The sequence below is a fragment of the Amblyraja radiata genome, chromosome 6, assembly GCF_010909765.2.
Source record: "Amblyraja radiata isolate CabotCenter1 chromosome 6, sAmbRad1.1.pri, whole genome shotgun sequence".
Lineage (NCBI taxonomy): Eukaryota > Metazoa > Chordata > Chondrichthyes > Rajiformes > Rajidae > Amblyraja > Amblyraja radiata.
The window spans coordinates 42,042,247-42,064,563 of record NC_045961.1 but is presented as its reverse complement, the minus strand read 5'-3'; the positions used below and the strand labels follow the sequence as shown (position 1 = coordinate 42,064,563).

The window sequence follows — 22,317 nt, the reverse complement described above, 5'->3', positions numbered from 1 at the left end:
GTTGTAACACAGGAAAGAGAAAGGGAGAAGTGTGGATGTTACTTAAAATTGTTCAACCAGTTGGGTTATAAGTTACCCAAGTGGAATATGAGGTTCCGTTCCTACAGTTTGCTGTTAACGCAGTTAGGCTGGCATAGGAACATGAATGCCAAAAGTGAATGGACATCTTCAACCAGGGAGGGGGCAATTGCACATTGGTTCCTGATTGCTCTGCAGTAATCTCCACTGAAAACAAATCGAAATCAGGTGAAGACTGCATCAATATGTCGGAACGAACTGCAAATGCTGGTTTATAGCAAAGATAGACACAAAGTGCTGGAGCAACTCAGCAGGTCAGGCAGCATCTCTGGAGAAAAGGAACAGGTGATGTTTTGGGTCGGAAGAAGGGTTCCGACCCGAAACATCCCTTGTTCCGTTTCTCCACAGATGCTGCCTGACCTGCTGAGTTGTTTCAGAATTTTGTGTCTATCTTCGAAGACAGCATCAAATTTCTTCCCTTTCGCTAATTGTGAGTAGTTACCATGATTCATACATAGATACCGGGTGATGGCGGGTGATGCAGAGGAACCACCAGCACGTGGTCATCAATGTGGGCACAGGAAGAACGTACAAACTCCACACACACACACAGCACCCATAGTCAGGATGAAAACCAGGTGGTGTAAGGCAGCAACTCTACCGCTGCATCACCGTGCCACCCCATAATGCTGGACGTCTGCTTTATAACAAAACTCCATTATTAAGGGGCAAGAAATGGTAAGCAATCGAAAGTGTAGAAACTCACCTGTACACTGGATTTACCAGCCAACAAATCTCTTTTTGAATAACTTTTGGCTTCATCTTTATTGCGAAGAAGGTACCAGAATTTCAGCAAAGTTTCTCCCATGTTAGAACTTGGAGCAGATGCATTTCTTACCTCATGGGTAAACTGTTGGGGAAGAAAATGTGCAATGAAAATTGCTGAGTAAACTGCCTGGTAGTGCACCATTTAGCAGGATATGGATGGCAGAGAACATACTGACTGGCTGCATCATAGCCTGGTCCAGCACCTTGAACGTCCAGGAATGAAGGAGGCTGCAGAAATCCATGGACACAAGCCATCACAGGTAATGACCTCTCCACCATGGAAGAGATCTATAGCATGTGCTACGTCAGAAAAGGCAGCCAATATCATCAAAGCCCCACACCACCCTAGCCATGCTCTCATCTCACTGCTACCATCGGGAATAAAGTACAGATGCCTGAAAATTGTGATTACCAGGTTCAAGTACAGCTTCGTTTCAGCAACGATTAGGCTCTTGAACAGTGCACAACACTAACCACTACCTCAGCAACTATGATCTTGTATGGACTGTGTTTTTGGTTGCACTATGGACTTCAATTTTGTACTATTATGGTTACCTTGAGTTATTGTTAGTGATTTATTGCATTATTGATTATTATATGTTTAATGGATCTGTGTCAAGAGTCAAGTATTTAATTGTTACAGGTATGGCATCAATGGCGCTAGTGAACCTGTAAAGCTGCAGCAAGTAAGAATTTCATTGCTTTGATGCCATACCTGTAACAATTGAACACTCTTGACATAGATCGATTAAATGCATCACATTTGGGTAAACTTTTTTTTTGCTATGAGTTAAGTTATCCTGACCATTATTTTAATTTGCGAGATTTGAATGTAGAACTAAAGCTCACAAGACCTACAGAGTAGGACCAAACCAAATAATTGACTGGAGAGGGTAATTAAATGAAAAGAGTAAGGAGATCCCGGTTCATACATGATGCTAGAAATTGGATTGCACATATTTTTTTGCCTACGACTAACATCTAATACCTGAAAAGTCACTGATCCATGTTCTCCAGAAATGCTGCCTGACCCACTGAGATACTCCAGCACTTTGTGTCTTTTTTATACTGATAAACATCACTTTTTAAATCTCCCCCTAGACTTCACTATTGAAATTACAGGAATCCAGGCTCCTCCATGTGACTGAAGATGGACACAAAAAGCTGGAGTAACTCAGTGGGTCAGACAGCATCTTAGGAGTAAAGGAACAGGTGACATTTTGGGTCGAGACCCTTCTTCAGACCTTTTCTCCATAGATGCTACCTGTCCCGCTGAGTTACTCCAGCTTTTTGTGTCTATCTTTGGTTTAAACCAGCATCTGCAGTTCCTTCTTACACATCCTCCATGTAACTGACCACTCATCCTTGGTTTTTTTCTGCACCCTCTAAAACATGCAATCTGGTAATAGATACTTCTGCCTATGCAAAGGACACAATATTGTAGTGTCGTAATGGTTTAGTGTAGTTTCTTTTTCTCATCAGTGCTTCTACTTATAAAATATAATGTTTCACATTGTCTTTGAACAGCGTGCCCTGCACACAAACCTCAGACCTCTCTGTTCCTGCTCTTTGTGATACTATTCTTCTTTCCAAAATGTTTCACTTCCCTGCATTAATTATCTCCTCTGTGCATCAGCCCATTTTGGATATCAGTCCACATTCTCTTGAAGTCTACTGTCATGCTAATGTTCATTGTCTTTCCACCTTTTGTATCATCCTAATATATGCCTGAATGAAGATCAATAACACATACCACATGGAGCACGGGTCATATCCATAACCCTGGGAGTTAATCATTTTAGATTCTCCTCCATTCTGAAAATCTGTTCATCATTACTTATTTTCCTTTGCAAAATTAATTTCCATACTGCCACTGTCTTGTTAATCCTATGGGTACCAATTTTGCTCATGTCCATTACGTAACTTCCAATCTCCAAGCTTCCAAACTCCAGACCACATTCCATCCCTCAATAAATCATGATGTTTATTGTCCCATGATAATAAACTAAATTAAACTAAAGTAAAGACTTTCTTCACAATCACACTCCCCTAAATGTTATTCTTGATTGATGAAGGCTGATAATGGCATTTAAAAGGATTTTAGATAGGCACATGGATATGCAGGGAATGGAGTGATATGGATCACATGCAGGCAGGTGAGGTTAGTTTATCTTGGTTTCATGTTCAGTACGGACATTGTGGGCTGAAGGGCCTGTTCTTGTGCTGTACTATTCTATTTTTATGTTCTATGAATTGAACTTTCTTCTAATTAATCTTGTTTGCACTCTTTTAAAGATATTCAAGCAAATGATGCACGTAAGGAGATGAAAATGGTGTACCATGCTCGAACTGCTGTTTCATTTGCCTTCCTGATGGCTCGCTGCATCTTCACATTTATCTTAAGTGATTTGCGTACCAGGACAGACACAAAATGCTGGAGTAACACAGCGGGTTAAGGAATAGGAGATGTTTCGGGTTGAGATCCTCTTCAGACTGAGAGTCAGGGGAGAGGGAAACTAGAAGGACGAATAAGTCACTTTGACCATCAACGTCTCCCAATCTGTCACCATTTAAAAAACAGTCCGCATGTCAGTGTTGTGCACCAAAGTGGACGACCTCTCATTTATTTTACAAAGACACAAGGAACTGCAGATGTTGGTTTACAAAAACGAGACACAAAGTGCAGGAGCATGTCAGTGAGTCAGATAGCATATCTGGAGATCATGGATAGTGATGTTTCAGGTCAGGACCCTTCTTCAGTCTGTCGCCTGTCCATGTTCTGCAGAGATGCTGCCTAACCGCTGAGTTCCTCCAGCACTTTGTGTATTTTCTCATTTTTCTACATTGTTTTCTATTTGCTCAGCTCTTGTCCACTCGATCAGCTTGACCATATCTCCTTGATGTTTCTTTATGCCCTCATGCCCATTCATAGTTTTGTATCATCAGCAAACTTGGAAATAAATGTTCTTTGTGAATCACAAAGTTTTTCAAAGGGATTTTTTTCACAGTGAGTGGTGGGTGCCTGGAACATATTGGCAGGGCTGATGGTGGAGGGAGATTTGATAGGCACATTTAAGTGATTTTTAGAGAGCCACGTGGATAGACAGGCAATGAAGGGGCATGGATCACATGCAGTTAGAGGAGGTTCAGTTAATTTGTCATCATGTTTGGCACCAATATGGGTCAAAGGGCCTGTTCCTGTGCTGCACTGTTTAATGCTCCACTCTTCTATGTTCAAATCAGTTCCAATATAACTTAGCAAAACATCTTTAAAAATGAATGATATTCACCAATGGGTTTGACCATGAGTACAGAATTGCATCTTCATCCACCTTTCTCTTCTGTTCATAAAAGAATTCTTCGGTGAGTCGTTTATCAATTTTGTTTTCTTTTGTGAGTTTTCGGAGATGTATGAGGTCTTCATTACTTTCATCCAGCAGATTTCTAGCATTATCCTGAACTGTTGGGATAAGAGCACAAGAATTTTCATGAATAACCCATTCATTTTGAAGCCCATAACTCAATATAACTCATACACCATTTCAAATCAAATGAAATTAGAAAATACTATGAGCACTTAGCATGCCAGACAGCATCTGTGGAAGAAGAAATTAAATTAACTATTCAGGTTGAAGACCACCATCAGACCTGGGAAAGTAAGAAAACGAACTGGGAAAGAGAAAGAAAACAAATAAAAGAGCTTATTAAAGTTGTGAAATGCAGATCACAGCCCCTTCTTAAGCCTGAACACGGAAGGGGAATGGAAATGCCCAGAGATCAGAAAATATCCATGAAGGGACTATTGTAACAAATTAGTTTAGTTTAGTTTATTGTCACGTCTACCGAGGTACAGTGAAATGCTTTTGTTGCATGCTATCAAGTCAGCAGAAAGACAATACATGATTACAATTGAGCCATACACAGTGTACAGATACCATATAACAATTACAGCACGGAAACAGGCCATCTCGACCCTTCTAGTCCGTGCAGAACACGTATTCTCCCCTAGTCCCATATACCTGCGCTCAGGCCATAACCCTCCATTCCTTTCCCGTCCATATAACTATCCAATTTATTTTTAAATGATAAAAATGAACCTGCCTCCACCACCTTCACTGGAAGCTCATTCCACACAGCCACTACTCTCTGAGTAAAGAAGTTCCCCCTCATGTTACCCCTAAACTTCTGTCCCTTCATTCTCAAGTCATGTGCCCTTGTTTGAATCTTCCCTACTCTCAGTGGGAAAAGCTTATCCACGTCAACTCTGTCTATCCCTCTCAACATTTTAAAGACCTCTATCAAGTCCCCCCTTAACCTTCTGCCATCCAAAGAATAAAGTCCTAACTCGTTCAACCTTTCTCTGTAACTTAGTTGCTGAAACCCAGGCAACATTCTAGTAAATCTCCTCTGTACTCTCTCTATTTTGTTGACATTCTTCCTATAATTAGGCGACCAACATTGTACACCATACTCCAGAATTGGCCTCACCAATGCCTTGTACAATTTTAACATTACATCCCAACTTCTATACTCAATGCTCTGATTTATAAAGGGCAGCACACCAAAAGCTTTCTTTACCACCCTATCTACATGAGATTCCACTTTCAGGGAACTGTGCACAGTTATTCCCAGATCCCTCTGTTCACCTGCATTCTTCAATTCCCTACCATTTACCATGTACGTCCTATTTTGATTTGTCCTGCCAAGATGTAGCACCTCACACTTATCAGCATTAAACTCCATCTGCCATCTTTCAGCCCACTCTTCCAACTGGCATAAATCTCTCTGTAGACTTTGAAAATCTACTTCATTATCCACAACCCCACCTATCTTAGTATCATCTGCATACTTACTAATCCAATTTACCACACCATCATCCAGATCATTGATGTACATGACAAACAACAGTGGACCCAACTCAGATCCCTGTGGCACCCCACTAGTCATTGGCCTCCAACCTGACAAACAATCATCCACCATTACTCTCTGGCATCTCCCATTCAGCCACTGTTGAATCCATCTTGCTACTCCACCATTAATACCCAACAATTGAACCTTCTTAACCAACCTTCCGTGAGGAACCTTGTCAAAGGCCTTATTGAAGTCCATATATACAACATCCACTGCTTTACCCTCATCAATTTCCTGAGTAACCTCTTCAAAAAATTCAAGAAGATTAGTCAAACATGACCTTCCAGGCACAAATCCATGTTGGCTGTTCCTAATCAGACCCTGTTTATCCAGATGCTTATATATATTATCTCTAAGTATCCTTTCCATTAATTTGCCCACCACTGACGTCAAACTAACAGGTCTATAATTGCTAGGTTTACTCTTAGACCCCTTTTTAAACAATGGAACAACATGCGCAGTACGCCAATCCTCCGGCACTATTCCCGTTTCTAATGACATTTGAAATATTTGTGTCATAGCCCCTGCTATTTCTACACTAACTTCCCTCAATGTCCTAGGGAATATCCTGTCCGGACCTGGAGACATGATGAAGGAAATAATGTGAATAACGTTTAGTGCAAGATAAAGTCCAGTATAATCTGATCAAACATAGATATCAAGGGTCTCCAATGAGGTAACCAGTAGCTCAGAGCAGTCCTGAGCTACTATCGACATCATTGGAGTCCCTTGGTCCATCTTTGATCGGACTTTACTGGCTAATGTTACAGCAGCACCTACCAGTTTTGATACCAAGTATCAGAAAAAAGAAAGCCAAGTGAAATTATTGCATTACATGTTGAGACTTGAAGTCGGCATCGTGAAGATGAGGAGTGGTTCCTTGGTTTTATTGTCCTTGCTGGAAAACTGCAGGAGGCCACAGACAGATAGGCGGAACGGCAATGAGGTGCAAAATTAAAGACACAGGCAATTGGAAGCACAGGAACATCCCTTTGTACTGAACATGCACGTTAATTGGCTTCTGTAAATTGCCCCTAGTCTACAGGATGCGAAAGTGGGTTAGCATAGAACTAGTGTGCGGGGGTCAGTGATCAGTGTGGACTTGGTGGGCCGAAGGGCTTGTTTCCACACTGCATCTCTAAACTAAACTAAATTTAGTTAGAAAGCATGAAAACAGGCCCTTTGGCCTTACTTGTCTATGCCAACCAAAATGCTTCATCTAACCTGGCTGCATTTGGCCCATATCCCTCTGAACATGTCCTATCCATGGACCTGTCCATGTGTCTTTTAAATGTTGTTCTGTACATGCCTCAACTACCTCTTCTGACAGCTCTTTACCCATCTACCTCTGAGTGAAAGTGCTGTTCCTCAGCTTCTTATTAAATCTTTCCCCTCTCACCTTAAACCTATGTCCTCTGGTATTACTGATTTGGAGTGGCAAAGTGGCGGAGCAGGAGCGCAGCTGCCTCACAGCACCAGAGACCCGGGTTTGATTTCTTTTAAAAAATATATTTTTATTTATTAGAAGTACAGTAAATTACAATAGTACAAGCCAGATATATCTTATTACATTTATTGTACCCCTTCATTTTTTAAGCTTTAAGGGAAAATATAGATAAAGAAAGTAGAGAAAGTGAGAGAAAGAAAGTTGTGTTCGTGTAAAAGAGTGATCAATGAGAAAAAAAAATGGAGACCCATTAGTTGGAGAAAATAATTAAGAAATAGACCCTAGAAAGGAAAGGAGGAAAAAGGAAAAAAAACCCCCCAAAAAACCAAAGCTCTATTATAAAAACCGCGCAAAAGGGATATACCAACTTCATATTTTTCCTCCCCTGGGGTTTGCTTTCTTTATGGGGTTTGTACGTTCTCCCTGTGATGGTGTGAGTTTTCTCTGGGTGGTTCAGGTTCCTCCCACACTCCAAAGACGTACAGGATTGCAGGTTAATTGGTTTTGTTAAAAACGCTAGCGTGTAGGATAGTGTCACCGTATGGGATAACCACTGATCGGCGTGGACTTGGCGTGCCGAAGGACCTGTTTCCGCGCTGTATCTCTAAAGTCTAAAATAACTACTGCTCTTCCATGAATCTAGTTTGGGCAGTCTCAAAACAATTTCACAAAGGCAAATAGTCACAGCTCAACAATGACTGTAATTTGGCACAAATTGCTATATGGGGAGAAGATTTGCTCTCTGCGTCAGGTGCAATGAAATCAGAAGGACGCTTACCATTTCATTATACCTAGTGCACCGAGCAAATCTTCTGCGTAAATTGGCAATTCATTGTGGAAGGAAAATCAGGATATCTGGTACAGCGAGGTGAAAACTTTACAGTTGTGCAAAAATCCAAGTATTGTTAAAACACCACTGAGGCAGAGAGAACAATAGTTTCTTCGAATATAACAATAATACAATGCAAAAAGTGAAAAGAAGATCTCTTTCCTCAGCATGACATTTTTACAAAATTTAATATATCATAGCACTGTGCATATCAATTCACTTTAGAGTCATATGTTTACAAATACACAGGACTAGATGTTAAAAGTCCAAAGTGCCAAATATAATTTTACTCCCGATGGTGATGGGAGCGTTCTGCACTCACATATGCTCCTCTGATGTTGAGAAAGGCTAGGCAGACACGTCATTGGGGTTATCAAGTGGGCACCTACTTTCATCGACGTTTCGCTGATTGCACCCACGACGTCTCCAGTAGGCTCAGTAGGCATTCTGGCGTCCTAGAACCATCCCCCTCTGCATCTGTCTAGTCGGTTATTTGGGAGACCAAATGGGGTCTTTCCTCTTCAGCCAGAGCCACTGGCTACTCTGCTCTGCCACCCGTGATGTTTCTTTGATGGCCTGGCGTAGGGCTTGTCCGCTGATCCCCAGGTCCTTCATCAGTCTTAAGGTAGATGTTGCCACGAATCCTCGACATCCAACTTCTACCGGGCAGATCTTAGCTCTCCAGCCCCGCTGTTCTGCCTCCGCTGCAAGCTCTGTATATCGCAGTTTCTTTCTTTCGAAGGCTTCCTGCACAGCATCCTCCCAAGGGACTATGAGCTCCGCAAAATACACCATGAGCTGAGAGTTCGACCAGTGCACAAGGTCAGGCCTCAAGTTGCCTCTGTCATGCAGCATGAAAAAAGGCCCTCTTGCCCAGTTTATCCACGCCGACCAACATGCCGCTTCTACACCCACGCCTGTGTTTGGCCCATATCCTTCTAAACCTTTTCTGTACATGTACCCACTCAAATGTCTTTTAAATGTTGTTGTAGTTTCTGCCTTCATGACAGAGTTGCCTCTGGCAACTTGTTCCATTTACCCACTATATTTTGTGTGAAAAAGTTGCCATTCAAGTTCCTATTAAATCTTTTCCCTCTCACTTTAAACCTATGTCCTCTGGTTCTTGATTCCCCTACTCTGGGTTAAAGGCTCTGCGTTTACCATATCTATTCCCCTCATGATCTTATACACCTGCACTCCAAGGAATAGTCCCAGCCTGCTCAGCCTCTCCCTATAGCTCAAACCCTCAAGTCCTGGTAACATTCTTGTAAATCTTCTCAGTACCCTTTCCAATTTAACAACATTTAGTTTGGAAATGATGCACTAAATTAATTTCTTCCAATCACAATTAGCATGCTTAATAAGGACCAATATTTTATTTTTAGATGAATGTGATTCTTTTGTTTAAGGTACATTTTAATATAATAAGATTCAATAAAAACACGGAGCAAATGCATCTCTTATCCTGAATGAAAAAGTAAAACATGATGGATGTCTAAGGTACATTGCTCAGAAAACATTGACTTGGTGGTTTATGTTTCAGTACTAACTGGCTGTACCAGTGAATCAATGGAGAAAATTTAACTTGAATACACATTATGTATTTATACATTAAAATTGGATTATGCTGTACCTGGTTTTACTGTGCTAATATATAACTGTGTTTAATTCTATTATCAAATCAAAAATGAATTTGCAAATTTAATCAAAAACAAGTTTGAAATAGTTTCAGGCTAGTTCACACCCAGAAACATATGCTAAAACAGGACTTGCATGTTTCACAATGGGACTTCATCCATTCCCTGTTATGCTGAACACTCTATGCCCAGGGACACTCAGTGGCACAGCAGTAGAGCTGCTGCCTTACCATGTCAGAGATCCAAATTCAAACCTGACCACAGGCGCTATCTGTGCAGAGTTTGCATGTTCTCCCTGTGACCACATGGGTTTTCTCTGGGTGCTTTGGTTTCCTCCCACATTCGAAAGCATGGAAACCGTGGATTCCACCGAGCAGTGATCCCTGCACACTAACACTATCCTACACAGACTAGGGACAATTTACAATTTTACCGAAGCCAATGAACTTGCAAACCTGTATGTCTTTGGATTGTGGGAGGAAACTGGAGTACCCAGAGAAAGTCCACACAGGTCATGGGGAGAACGTATAATCTTCGAATAGCCAGCACCCGTCGTCAGCATCGAGCCCGGGTCTCTGGCGCTGGTAAGGCAGATCTCTCTCACTGCGCCACCATGCCGCTCCACAAAATTGGCTTCTATTATTTGCCCATAGCGTGTAAGAAAAGTGTATGTGAAAGTGGGATAACATAGAACTAGTGGGAAGAGGTGATTGATGGTCAGCGTGAACTTGGTGGGCCAAAAGGTATGTTTCCATGCGGTATGTCTAAACTAAACTAAACTAAACTAAACTAAACTAAACTAAACTAAACTAAACTAAACTAAACTAAACTAAACTACTGGACCAAAACCAGAGAAGAGCTTCAGAACTTGTCCTGGCAGCCATAGACTGTTCCCACAGAAGGCTGTGGAGGCCAAATCAATGGATATTTTAAAGGTGGAGATTGATTGATTCTTGATTAGTATGGGTGTCAGGGGTTATGGAGAGAAGGCAGGATAATGGGGTTGAGAGGGTTGATGTGGTTTGCCTCTGAAAATGATCAATATCATGTTAAAACATGCACAAACTGACTTTTATATTCAATTTGCAAATAGCGACAAATGGATTCAATTTCTAGGTGTAAATTATGAAAAGTTAGGTTAGTTCGGAGTTTCGGAGTGGGGTCATTTGAAAATGAATTCTGTATCGTGATTCAAGTTTGGAATTCTGTTCCATAAAGAACAATTGGAAATTGATCATTGTTAATAGTAAACTGGATATCATTATGAACTGAAGGTATTAACGAATCTGGGGAAAGGCTGGATACATGGATCAATCACAATCTCATTGAATGTGTGGAATAGGCTCAATGAATTAAAATGATTACTTGTGTTCTTAATTTATTACCTGGTTCTAAAGTCTAAAACAAACCCCAATCTTAGGCTAGAAGTTTGGTTGTGACTGGAAAATATGAGTGGAAATTTTAAGTGGAAGAGTGGGGTGAAATCAGGTGCTTGTCCTTCTGTCAAATGTATAAATTGGCACGTTAATTGGCCAAAGTAAATTGCTTAGCGTGCGATGGATGGTAGAAACTCGGGAAGTTAATGGGAATGGGTGGGGAATAATGTAGATAAATCTCCAAGCCTTGATTGGATCTATCCCGGAATAATGAGAGTGGCAAGGAAGAAGATTGCTGAGGCATTGACTGAGAACTTGATATCCTCTCAAGCCACAGGCAAGGTCCCTTTGTTTAGGAAGGGCACCAGAGACAAACCAGGAAATCATAAGCTGCTGGACCTTACATCAACAGCAGGGAAATTATTGGAGAGGATTGATAGGGACAAGGATTCACATGCATTTGGTAAAGAACGGACTTATTGCAGAAAGCCAGCATGGATTTGTGTGGGTAGGTCCTGTCTCACAAATTTGATTGAGTTATTTGGGAAAGTGATGAAGATGATTGATGAGGGTAGGGCTTTGCTTCGTTATTCCCATAGATTTTAGTGAAGCATTTGACAAGGTCCCTCATGGCAGGCTGATCCAGAAGCCCAAGCCAAATGGGACCCACAATGAGTTGGTAAATTAGATATAAAATCTGCTTGGTCATTGACAACAAAGGGTAGTAGTGGAGGGTGTTTCTCTGAATGGAGATCTGTGACCAGTGATATTCCATAAGGATCAGTGCTGGGACTTCAGTTATTAACAAAATGATCTGGATGAAAATGTAGATGATCTGATCAGTAAGTTTGCAGATGACATGAAAATCGGTAACCCACAACACCTGTTTACTTGTTGTATCTGTTACTCTGCAAGTGTAAGTTCATGATGGGTGTTTTGTTCTGTATTGTTCTCAAGTTTCAAATGAATGTGTTGGTATGTTTGAATTAGATGAGTGCTTTAATCAGAGTGCTGAAAATTTGTTGTAAAAATAACCATTAGAAAGGCTGTCATCTAAATCATGAAGGATTTTGGAAGTCACTTTATAATCTTGAGTGTATTTTTAATACAAAGCAAATCAATAGAAACCTCCAGGAGAAGAAATCTCAGAGAAACAATCTGTAAATGGGAAGTTGGAACTACCATCTCTTATCTTTTGTACTTTACAGATTCAATCTCTTTACTTGGTACAATCCTTACAAACAATTGTAAATTAATGTATCTTTTTAAAGAGTAGCAGTCTTGTTTGCCTCAGGCTGTGGATAGAAACTGACAATCTCTCACTTGAAGCAACAAACACTTTAGGCATTCATGAAAAAAAAGGCTCAGTTGTTCTGGGATAAAGTGTCCTGTCTCACCGGCTAGTCAGCCTGGGTTGTGTTTCACAACCATGTCGACGGAAATAAGGGCAATGTAGCCTTTCGTGACCCTATTTCAACAAGAGTTCAGGTTCTGTAATGATTTTAAATGCAGTGACTCAACCTGCTGCATTGCAAGCATTTTGCTACCTCTCAAAGTAACAAAAACAATCCTTCAAAGTACAGGTTCAACACAGCAAAATGCATATTTCACTGCAATTTCTGGTCAAGCACTAGAAACAATGACTGCAAATGCTGCACATCTACGCAGCCTGGGGTAAGGCCTTTAATGTGCATGTTTCCTCTCCTCTGACAGATCAAAATTGGCTCAGCTCTTGATGTGCAATTTGCCATGTATCATTCCAGGCCGCATTGGTACAAAAGCTATTTCAGAGCTATGTCACACCAGTGCATTACATTTAGAATGAAAGACAAAACGTCCCCAAACTATACTAGTAGCGAAATGTTGTTGTCTCATATATAGTATTTGAGTTTGAGTTTAGTTTATTGTCACGTGTACCGAGGGACAGTGAAAAGCTTTTATTCGTGCTAACCAGTCAGCGGAAAGACAATACATGTTTACAATCGAGATACATGATAAAGGGAATAATATTTAGTGCAAGATAAAGCCAGCAGAGTCAGATTAAAGATTATCCGAGGGTCTTCAATGTGATAGATAGTAGTTCAGGACTGCTCTCTAGTTGTTGGTAGGATGGTTCAGTCACCCGATAACAGGTAGGAAGAAACTGTCCCTGATTTAGGAGGTATGTGTTTTCACACTTCTGTACCTCTTGCCTGATGGGAGAGGGGAAAAGAGGGTGGCTGGGGTGTGACTCATCCTTGATTATGCTGGTGGCCTTGCCGAGATAGCGTGAGGGTAAATGGAGTCAATGGAAGGGAGGTTGGTATGCAAAGCAGCAGACACAACTGACTGACACAACCATGGCAATAGATGAAACCAATATATAGTGCAAATACTCACCAGGCAGGCAGCATGTGTGGAGAAAAAAGAAGCGAGTTAATGTTATAACTTATAAACCTATCCTTAGAATTGGCTGGCAGAAAGTGATCAACTGGAAATGTTATCTACAAACATTGAACTTCTGAACATTCCCTGAATATTCTGATTTTATTTCAGATTCCCAGCATTTTGTTCTTTAGTAAGGTCAGAATGAAAGAATCACAGAATTGTACAGGCCGCTTGGGCCCACTCATCCATGATGATCACGATGCTGATCTATGCTTATTCCATTTGCCTGCATTACGCCTGTATACCTCTGGTGTCTTTCCCATCCAAATTGGCATGCTACTCATTCGTTATTGATCCTTAGTGGTAATATTAAAGTAAATAAAAATAATGCTGACAATCAGAAATAAAAAAAAAGAAAATGGCAGAAACACTCAGCAGGGCAGGCAGCACCTGAAAGTTCATCAAACAGAAAGACTGTTTCTGTTTTTCTCTCCTCAGCCTACCCTGAAAGGCCTGGACAGGGTGGGAGTGGGGAGAATGTTTTCACTAGTGAATGATTCTAGTACCAGAGGGCTCAGGCTCAGAATAAAAGGACATACTTTCCTTTAGCAAGGAAATGAGGAGGAATTTCTTTTGTCAGAGGGTAGTGAATCTGTGGAATTAATTGCCACAGAAGGCTGTGGAGGCCAGGTCTTTGGGTATTTAAAGGCACAAATTAACAGATTCTTGATTACTAAGTGTGTCAAAGGTTACGAGGATAAGGCAGGAGAAGGAGTTTGAGAGGGAAAGTTAAATCAGTGATGATTGAATGGCAGAGTTTGAGTTTAGTTTATTGTCACATGTACCGAAGTTCAGTGAAAAGCTTTTTTGTTGCATGCTAACCAGTCAGCGGAAAGACAAGACAAGACATGATTACAATCAAACCGGCCACAATGTACAAAGACAGGATAAAGGGAATAAAACATTTAGTGCAAGATGAAGTCCATGCCCTTCAGCCCAATCCGTCCCATCCACACCAGAGCCACCTGCATGCGTTTGGTCCATATTTCTCCAAACCTTTCTATCCATGTACTCAATGGGCCAAATGGCCTAATTCTGCTCCCATGACTAATAGACATGAACTTGTGAACTATTGATTATCTCCAGAAGCTACTGTTTTTGTTGCTGTTATGCCTTTAAATGGTGCTTCAAAGCAAACAAGGGGAATGTGTTCCTGGAGTTGTTCACAGTCTACTGGAGCAAAGCTTCACAATGTGGTCAATGAAAGAGAGGGAATGAGAGCACAAGAAGAGGGTTCAAGTAGCAGAGGGCGAAGTGATATTGGGTTTTCAGCAGACCTTACATTTCTTGGAAGCTTTCCTGGAGCAGAGCTTGTCAGAGCAGGAAAATTCAGCTGTTTGATGAAAATCCCCAGAATAGGATGAAGCAAGGAATCTGCAACGAGGTGCTGTGTTATTCACTTCAACTATCCCATAAAGGGCACAGAGTCACACACAGACACACACACAGACACACACACAGTCACACACACACAGTCACACACACACACACACACACACACACACACACACACACACACACACACACACACACACACACACACACACACACACACACACACACACACACACACACACACACACACACACACTCACACACACACAAACACACACTCACACACACACACATACATTCACACACCTATCCACAAATACACACATTCAAACACATTCACACAAACACATTCACACACACAGGCACACACACAGGCACACACACGTGTACACACATATTGAGGCACACACACGTGTACACACATATTGAGACACACACATTTACACACACACACACACACACACACACACACACACACACACGCACACACGCACACACACACACACACACACACACACACACACACACACACACAACTGGAAACATGCCATCGGTGCTTCGATGGAAAAAACAAAACAATGCTGAAAGAAAGATTCACAAAGAAAGCTCCCATACACAGTAATATCATAATGACCAGACAATCTTTCAGTGATTCTGACTGCAGGATAACTATTGATCAGAAACCAAGAATATTTTCTTGGTCATCACACAGAGATAAGGCCACGAGATATTTGCAGCCTCAGTTTAATATCTCATCCAAACTATTAAAAACTCTTTAAGTGCTATACTTCCTCACAAATGCACAGAAGTGTCGGTTTAGACGTGAGCTTCGATCTTGGGATAGGCGTGAACACAAAGCTTTGTACTACAGAGTCAACAGAGTGCTATCGACTGAGCCACTAGGAGCACAGACTACTGAAAGAATTACATGCCAATGTATTCTCCCACAGAAAGGCTGCATATAGTAGATGAAAGACAACTTTTGAGGAAATTAGGGACCAAGATGTCCAATGCAATCAGCAAAATTCCTGTGGCTGGGCCAATCATAGCAGGCAGTCGTCAGCTTTAATCATTATTATTCTAATTTCTAATTCACTTAAAAAAAAATTTGCACATTTTTTTCCGTCATCCCATTCAATATTAATTTTAAGATTAGTTTAGTTAATTATCTTGTGTACTGAGGTACAGAGAAAAGATCTTTGTTGCAAGCCAAGCAGACAATGGAATGACTACACAAGATTACAATTGAGCCTTCCATATTGTACCGATACATGATAAAGGGAATAACGTTTAGTGCAAGATTAAATCCAGTGAAGTCCGTTTAAAGATATCCAGGTTCTTCAATGAGGTAGATATTAGCTCAGGACCGCTCTCTCATTGTTGGTAGGATGATTAAAGTAGATTTAAAAGGTCTCCTAACAACCCTCTTTTGAATTCATGGTTCTTTCTTAAGTATATAATAACTGCTCATATTCTATGTGTAGGATGGAACTGCAGATGCTAGTTTACACCGAAGATAGGCACAAAATGCTGGAGTGACTCAGCGGGTCAGGCAACATCTCTGGAGAGAAGGAATAGGTGTCGAGACCCTTCTACAGATTAAATATTCTCATATTCTATTTGCTTCTCGTGATGATTTTACTTCCTTTATACCGAATATTATTTAATCCCTTTTTTTTGTCAGAGGTGTTCAAATTGGACAGCATCTGGATGAGATGTTCCACTGAGACTTCAAATGTTGCCTCTCAAGTTGAAGATAGATATCTACTGGCCTTATCGCTGTGTGAACAACATGAAACCATATATGGAAAGAGAAAGATAGTTACGTTTTTCAACACACGAACATACTTAAAAAAGTTGGGGAGGTAACAGATTATAAGGATGCAGAAAAGAGCAAAAAGAGAGAAAGAAAGAACCAAAAAGGATGGTCTGTGATAGGGTCAGATGCAGGAGAGATTAAATTGACCCGCCATGAGGAAGCAGGGTTATTTATAAAAAAATTATGCGATTACACCAGGAAACTGAAAACGGGTCTGAACTGATTTTAGAATCTGAATATTTTAGAATAATTACAAAACAGCTTCCATCGAAGAAATTGGCAGAACTCCTTTTTCTCAACAAAAACTGAATTGAATATTTCAGTTTTGCAAGCTGTAAAATTCCTGATTGAAAGAACATATTTACCTTATTGGCACGGTAGAAGACTACAGGTAGGGATCACCCAGATGAAATGTGGCAAAGGATTAAAAATGAATGGTGACTATCGATTTAGAATCATGCTAGATTCCTTGATGGTTGGCGTGGGCAAGTCGGGCCGAAGGGCATGTTTCCACGCCGTGTAACTCCATGACTTGATGGAGGAGTTTCTATCACAGCGGTCAACAACCTATGATTCTTCTCCCCAGTTTCGAGACCACTTTTGAACAGAAAATCCAGTTTACTGAACAAAATCATGCAAATCATTCCTCTGCCCAGGTAATGTTTTTGGGGACCTGAACGTTGTGAAAGAAAGAGAAAGAAAAAGAAAGAGAGAGAGAAAGAAAGAATGTTGCAAAATAAATAAATTCTTAAGTTCATAAGTCATAGGAACAGAATTAGACCATTCGGCTCATCAAGCCTTAGGGCAACACGGTGGCACAGCAGTAGAGTTGCTGCCCTACAGCACCAGAGATCTGGGTTTGATCCTGACTATGGGTGCTCTCTGTACGGAGTTTGTACATTCTCCCTTGTATGTATGGGCTTTCCTTGGGTGCTCAGGTTTTCTCCCACACTCCAAAGACGTACAGGTTTGTAGATTAATTTGGATTAGATAAAAATTGTAAATTGGGATAGTACAGTGCACGGGGATAGCTGGTCAGCGCAGACTCGGAGGGCAGACGGCCCTGTTTCCACGCTGTATCTCTAAACTAAACAATGTCTTCTCCGCCATTCAATCAGGCTAATCTATCTTTCACACATAACCCCATTCTCCTGCTTCTCCCCATAGTATGGGCACCTGTTACATCTCTTGGGCTTACATTGGCGTATGCTTGAAAAGGAAAATGTTAGTGGTGACTGGGGTATGAAACAGAGTGTTAGGAACATAAAATATAGAACAGTACAGCATAGGAACAGGCCTGACTGCACACAGTATCTGTGCCGAACATATTGCCAAGTTAAACTGATCTTTTCTGCCTGCACGTGATCCCAATCCCTCCAATTCTTACATATCAATGTGTCTATCTAAAGAGCCCCTTGAATGCCACACCGCCTCTCCTGGCAGCACATTACAGACACTCACCACACTCTGTTATGGAGAGACAGGTCTCCACGTGAATGCGAGTCTGCCAGTGGTATCAAGCTGAAAATGAGGAAAAGGCGGTTACGTCGAACAAAGAGGCTGATGGATTGAAAGGTGAAAATGAGCGGAATACCACAGCAATGTGGGAGAGGGAAGGGGTGAGAGCAGAAGTGTAAGAAAGGGGAAGCACTCTGTCCAGTACAATGGTATGGAATCTTCAGCTGAAAAGGAAGGAAGATAGGAAAGAAAATGAGAAAGATAAAGGAATAGAATGTGTACAGGTAAAAGGATAGCAGGAGACATATTCAAGTTAGCTTTTGGTGGTAGGGGCTCAAAATGGATATTGGTTGGAAACAAAGTTTTAGAAATGGATAGAGAAATGAAGGAGGAGTCAGGGATAGAGCTTGCGAATGCCACAGAAAGAATCTAATTTCTGTGATTGCAAGCTGGACACAGCGCAGGGAAGATTTACGACGATGTTGCCAGAACTCGAGGGCCCAAGCTATAAGGAGAGGTTATGCAGGGAAAGCTTTAGTAGGAACTAAAAAGGGGTAACCTTTTCACACAGCGGGTGGTGGGTGTATGGAGCAATCTGTCATTGGAGGTAGTTAAAGCAGGTACTATCGCAATGTTTAAGAAACACTTCGACAGGAACATGGATAGGATAGGTTTAGAAGGATAGGATAGGTTTAGAAGGATATGGGCCAAACGTATGCAGATTGGACTAGTGTAGATGGGACATATTGGTTGGTGTGAGCAAGCTGGGCTGAAGGGCCTGTTTCCACACTGTATGACTAACTAGAAGTTAGAAATCAAATATGTCTTAAATTGCAAACAATTGCTGTGTCTTGATCACACTCTCAGCCTATAGAACTGTTTATTTCATTCAGGCTCCCTTGGTCCATCCTATCACAAACATTCACTTCATTTTTTTCACCACCTCCCCTTCTCAATAACTTAGAACATGTTCAATTTCTAACATTTCATTGTTCTGATGATAGGCTATTGATCTGAAATGCCCCTTGCCCCGTTGAGTATTTCTGGCATGTTCTGTTCACATTGCACATTTCCAACATCTACAGTCTTATGTTGATAACACTCGGTTTCATACCTCAGTCACCACCAGTATCTCCCTTGTCAAGCACATTCCTATTTAAGCCCATGAGATGCATCCAACGTTCCCGATGTGGGCTCCTGTACATCGGTGAGGCCAAACGTGGACCGGGCGACCGTTTGGCTGAACACTTACGCACGTTCCGCCTAGTTCTACGGGATCTCCTGGTTGTCAACCAATTCCCATACTGACCTTTCTGTCCAGGGCCACCTCCAATGTTCGAATGAAGCCACACGCAAATTGAAGGAACAGCTCATATTTCACTCATGTACCTTACAACCCAGTGGTATGAACATCAAAGTCTTTAATTTTAAGTAAGTTCATCTCCTTCTCCCACCCCCTTCCCCTCCCTCCTCCCGAGTCATTTTACCAGTTCCACAGTTCTCCACATTATTTCTCTTGAGATCACACCTTCCCTTGCCAACAACAGACCTACCAGCGCACCGCCCTGCCCAAGGCCATTAATGGCTGGCCCTGTTTGGTCCTGGTCTTTTCTTGCCCCAGCTCTTCACCCCCATCCACCCCCACCCTCTACTTTCAGTCTCAAGAAGTGTCCTTCACCCATCCTTTTTATTCACAGATGCTGCCTGACCCGTTGAATTACTCCAGCATTTTGTGCCTATCTTTGGTAGAAACCAGCTTCTGTAGTTCTTTGTATCTACAAGATAGACACAAATTGCTGGAGTAACTCAGGCAGCATTTCTGGAGAGAAGGTATGGGTGACGTTTTGGGTCAAGACCCTTCTTCACCAGCATCTGCACTTCCTTCCTACACATTACCTCTTTGTGTCTACAGTTTTGTTTTGCTTTTATATTAGTATGTCACAACCACAGTTTATTATTTTTTTGCAATCAGGTCCGATACGAAAAATCTTCGTTATTTTATCTTTTTTCATACTTATCTGCATTCTGAAATTCACGTACTTCCTTGTTTTTCATCCAGGTAGGTTCCCCAGAAGATTAGTTCAAATTTGTAGATTAATCCATGTCTTAATTCTTTCTCATCTCTGTCGCAATCCAGAGTGGAATTGAAATTATCGGTAATCTGAAAAAATAGTTATTATTTCAGACAAGGTGATATCAAACTTTATCGTTTCAGCCTGAAACATGGATTTAAATCATGATACCATTGGAGATACCAAGTCTGCCATGACCCCAACAACTCTCAACAACTTCTACAGAAGCGCTGTAAAAAGCATTTTATCGGAATCCTTCATAGCCTGGTTTGGGAACAGCTCCATCCAAGACCGCAAGAAACACAATGGATATTTGAAAACAAATATTCATGGAAATATGGATGGAGAGTGGCAGCAATGAACAAGAGCATCATCAGAAGTGCAAGAAAGAAAACTTAATAAATCGAAGGTAGACTAAAATGCTGGAGAAACTCAGAGGGCGAGGCAGCATCTATGGAGCGAAGGAATAGGTGACGTTTCAGGTCGAGACCCTACTTCAGACTGGAGAAGGGTCTTGACCTGAAACGTCACCTATTCCTTCGCTCCATAGATGCTGCCTTACCCGCTGAGTTTTTCCAGCATTTTTATCTACCTTCGATTTTTCCAGCATCTGCAGTTCCTTCTTAAACATTAATAAATCGAAGAGTGAGTTTTGAATTTCACTGCCTTGGGCTTAAAAACTGGGCTGATTGGGAAGGCAAGGCTGGAGTAAGTACCACAGTACTGATATACCAGGAAAGGAATGGTGTAAGAAGGCAAATATTGAAGGGAATTGTTTGAATTCAGCTGAAGTGCTGATGCAATGATGGATATAATGTGTAGGGCAGTATGTTTGGTGCATAGGAGAAATAAGCCTTAAACAAAACTCATGGAATCAGAAATAGATGAGGAAAATTCCAATGGAGAAAAGACACAAAATACTGGAGTAACTCAGCGGGTCAGGCTGCACCTCTGGAGAACATGGACAGGTGATGTTTCAGGTCGAGGCCCTCCTTCATTCTGAAACATCACCTATCCACTGAGTTGCTGAATCACCTACTTGCTGAGTTACTCCAGCATTTTGTGTCTTTCCTTGGTAAATAACATTTTCAGTTCCTTGTTTCTGCAATGGAGAAAGGCTGATTTGTATCCAAATTTACTAGATGGGACACAGCAATTTCATTTTGTTAGTATGCAATAATCTGTTTTAGAAGTATTCAAAGAACAGGAAGGACAATCTGAATGTTAGAAGGAGTTAGGATTAGCTGATTAGCAAAGAAATGTTCAGTTGTAAATTGGTGACCATGCTGCATAGAAGTCGTTGTAGAAATAGGGTGGCATGGTGGCGCAGTGGTAGAGTTACTGCTTTACAGCGCCAAAGATCTGGTTTGATCCTGACTATGGGCGTTGTCTGTACGGAGTTTGTATGTTCTACCATGACCTGCGTGGGTTTTCTCTGGGAGCTCCGGTTTCCTCCCACACTCTAAAGACGTACAGGTTTGTAGGCTAATTAGCTTGGTGAATTTGTAAATTGTCCCTAGTGTACGTTGGATGATTTTAGTGTGCGGGGATCTTTGGTTGGCGCAGACTCGGTGGGCTGAAGGGCCTGTTTCTGTGCTGTATCTCGAAACTAAGCTAAACTAAAATAGGGAAGAACTAAACAATGAAAGTTAATTCAAAGTGAAGACTGACAATGAGATGAAAAGTAGCTATATATTGATCTAACAAAAACATACAACCATTGCGAGGCTTGGAAGTATTATCCACAAACACAAAAAATAACATTTTACACCCACACTTCAAACAGCATAGAGGAAATCAAGATTTAATGGCTAAATTGGACAGAGCCAGCAATAGGCAGGGATGTTGCTGAGCAGGATTGAATCACGTCTGCTGCTTCCAGTGCAAACGGCACCTCAGTAATTAACATGATTGTCACTTGCAGCCAGCAATAATCATGCCTTTGAGTGGCTGTACATCACAACAGGCGGTTAGGTCTAGTTAATAGTTTTCAAAGACATGCGGCACCTCTTAAAGAACAGCTTCATTTGTGATTGCAAGAAGAAGATTTTGGTCAGGCCATTCATACTGAAATGCAGTTGGTTAGAACATGGGAATATTTAGGAAGGAACTGCAGATGCTGGATCAAACCGAAGATAGACACAAAAAGATTGAGTAGCT

The 22,317-nt window shown here is 41.3% G+C and overlaps 1 protein-coding gene across 1 annotated transcript in view; it reads right to left on the bottom strand.

Annotated features, from left to right (window-relative positions):
- Positions 1-714: 714 nt before the first annotated feature.
- LOC116974287 (PC3-like endoprotease variant B) overlaps positions 715-22,317 on the bottom strand; it is a 699,630-nt gene continuing 678,027 nt past the window's right edge. The window contains exons 16-18 of the mRNA XM_033022605.1: positions 20,126-20,246; positions 4,137-4,306; positions 715-928 (exon numbers count right to left, since the gene is read on the bottom strand). Of these exons, the coding sequence (XP_032878496.1) occupies positions 740-928; positions 4,137-4,306; positions 20,126-20,246 (480 nt within the window). The 3' untranslated portion in view covers positions 715-739. The remainder of the gene's footprint in view (positions 929-4,136; positions 4,307-20,125; positions 20,247-22,317) is intronic.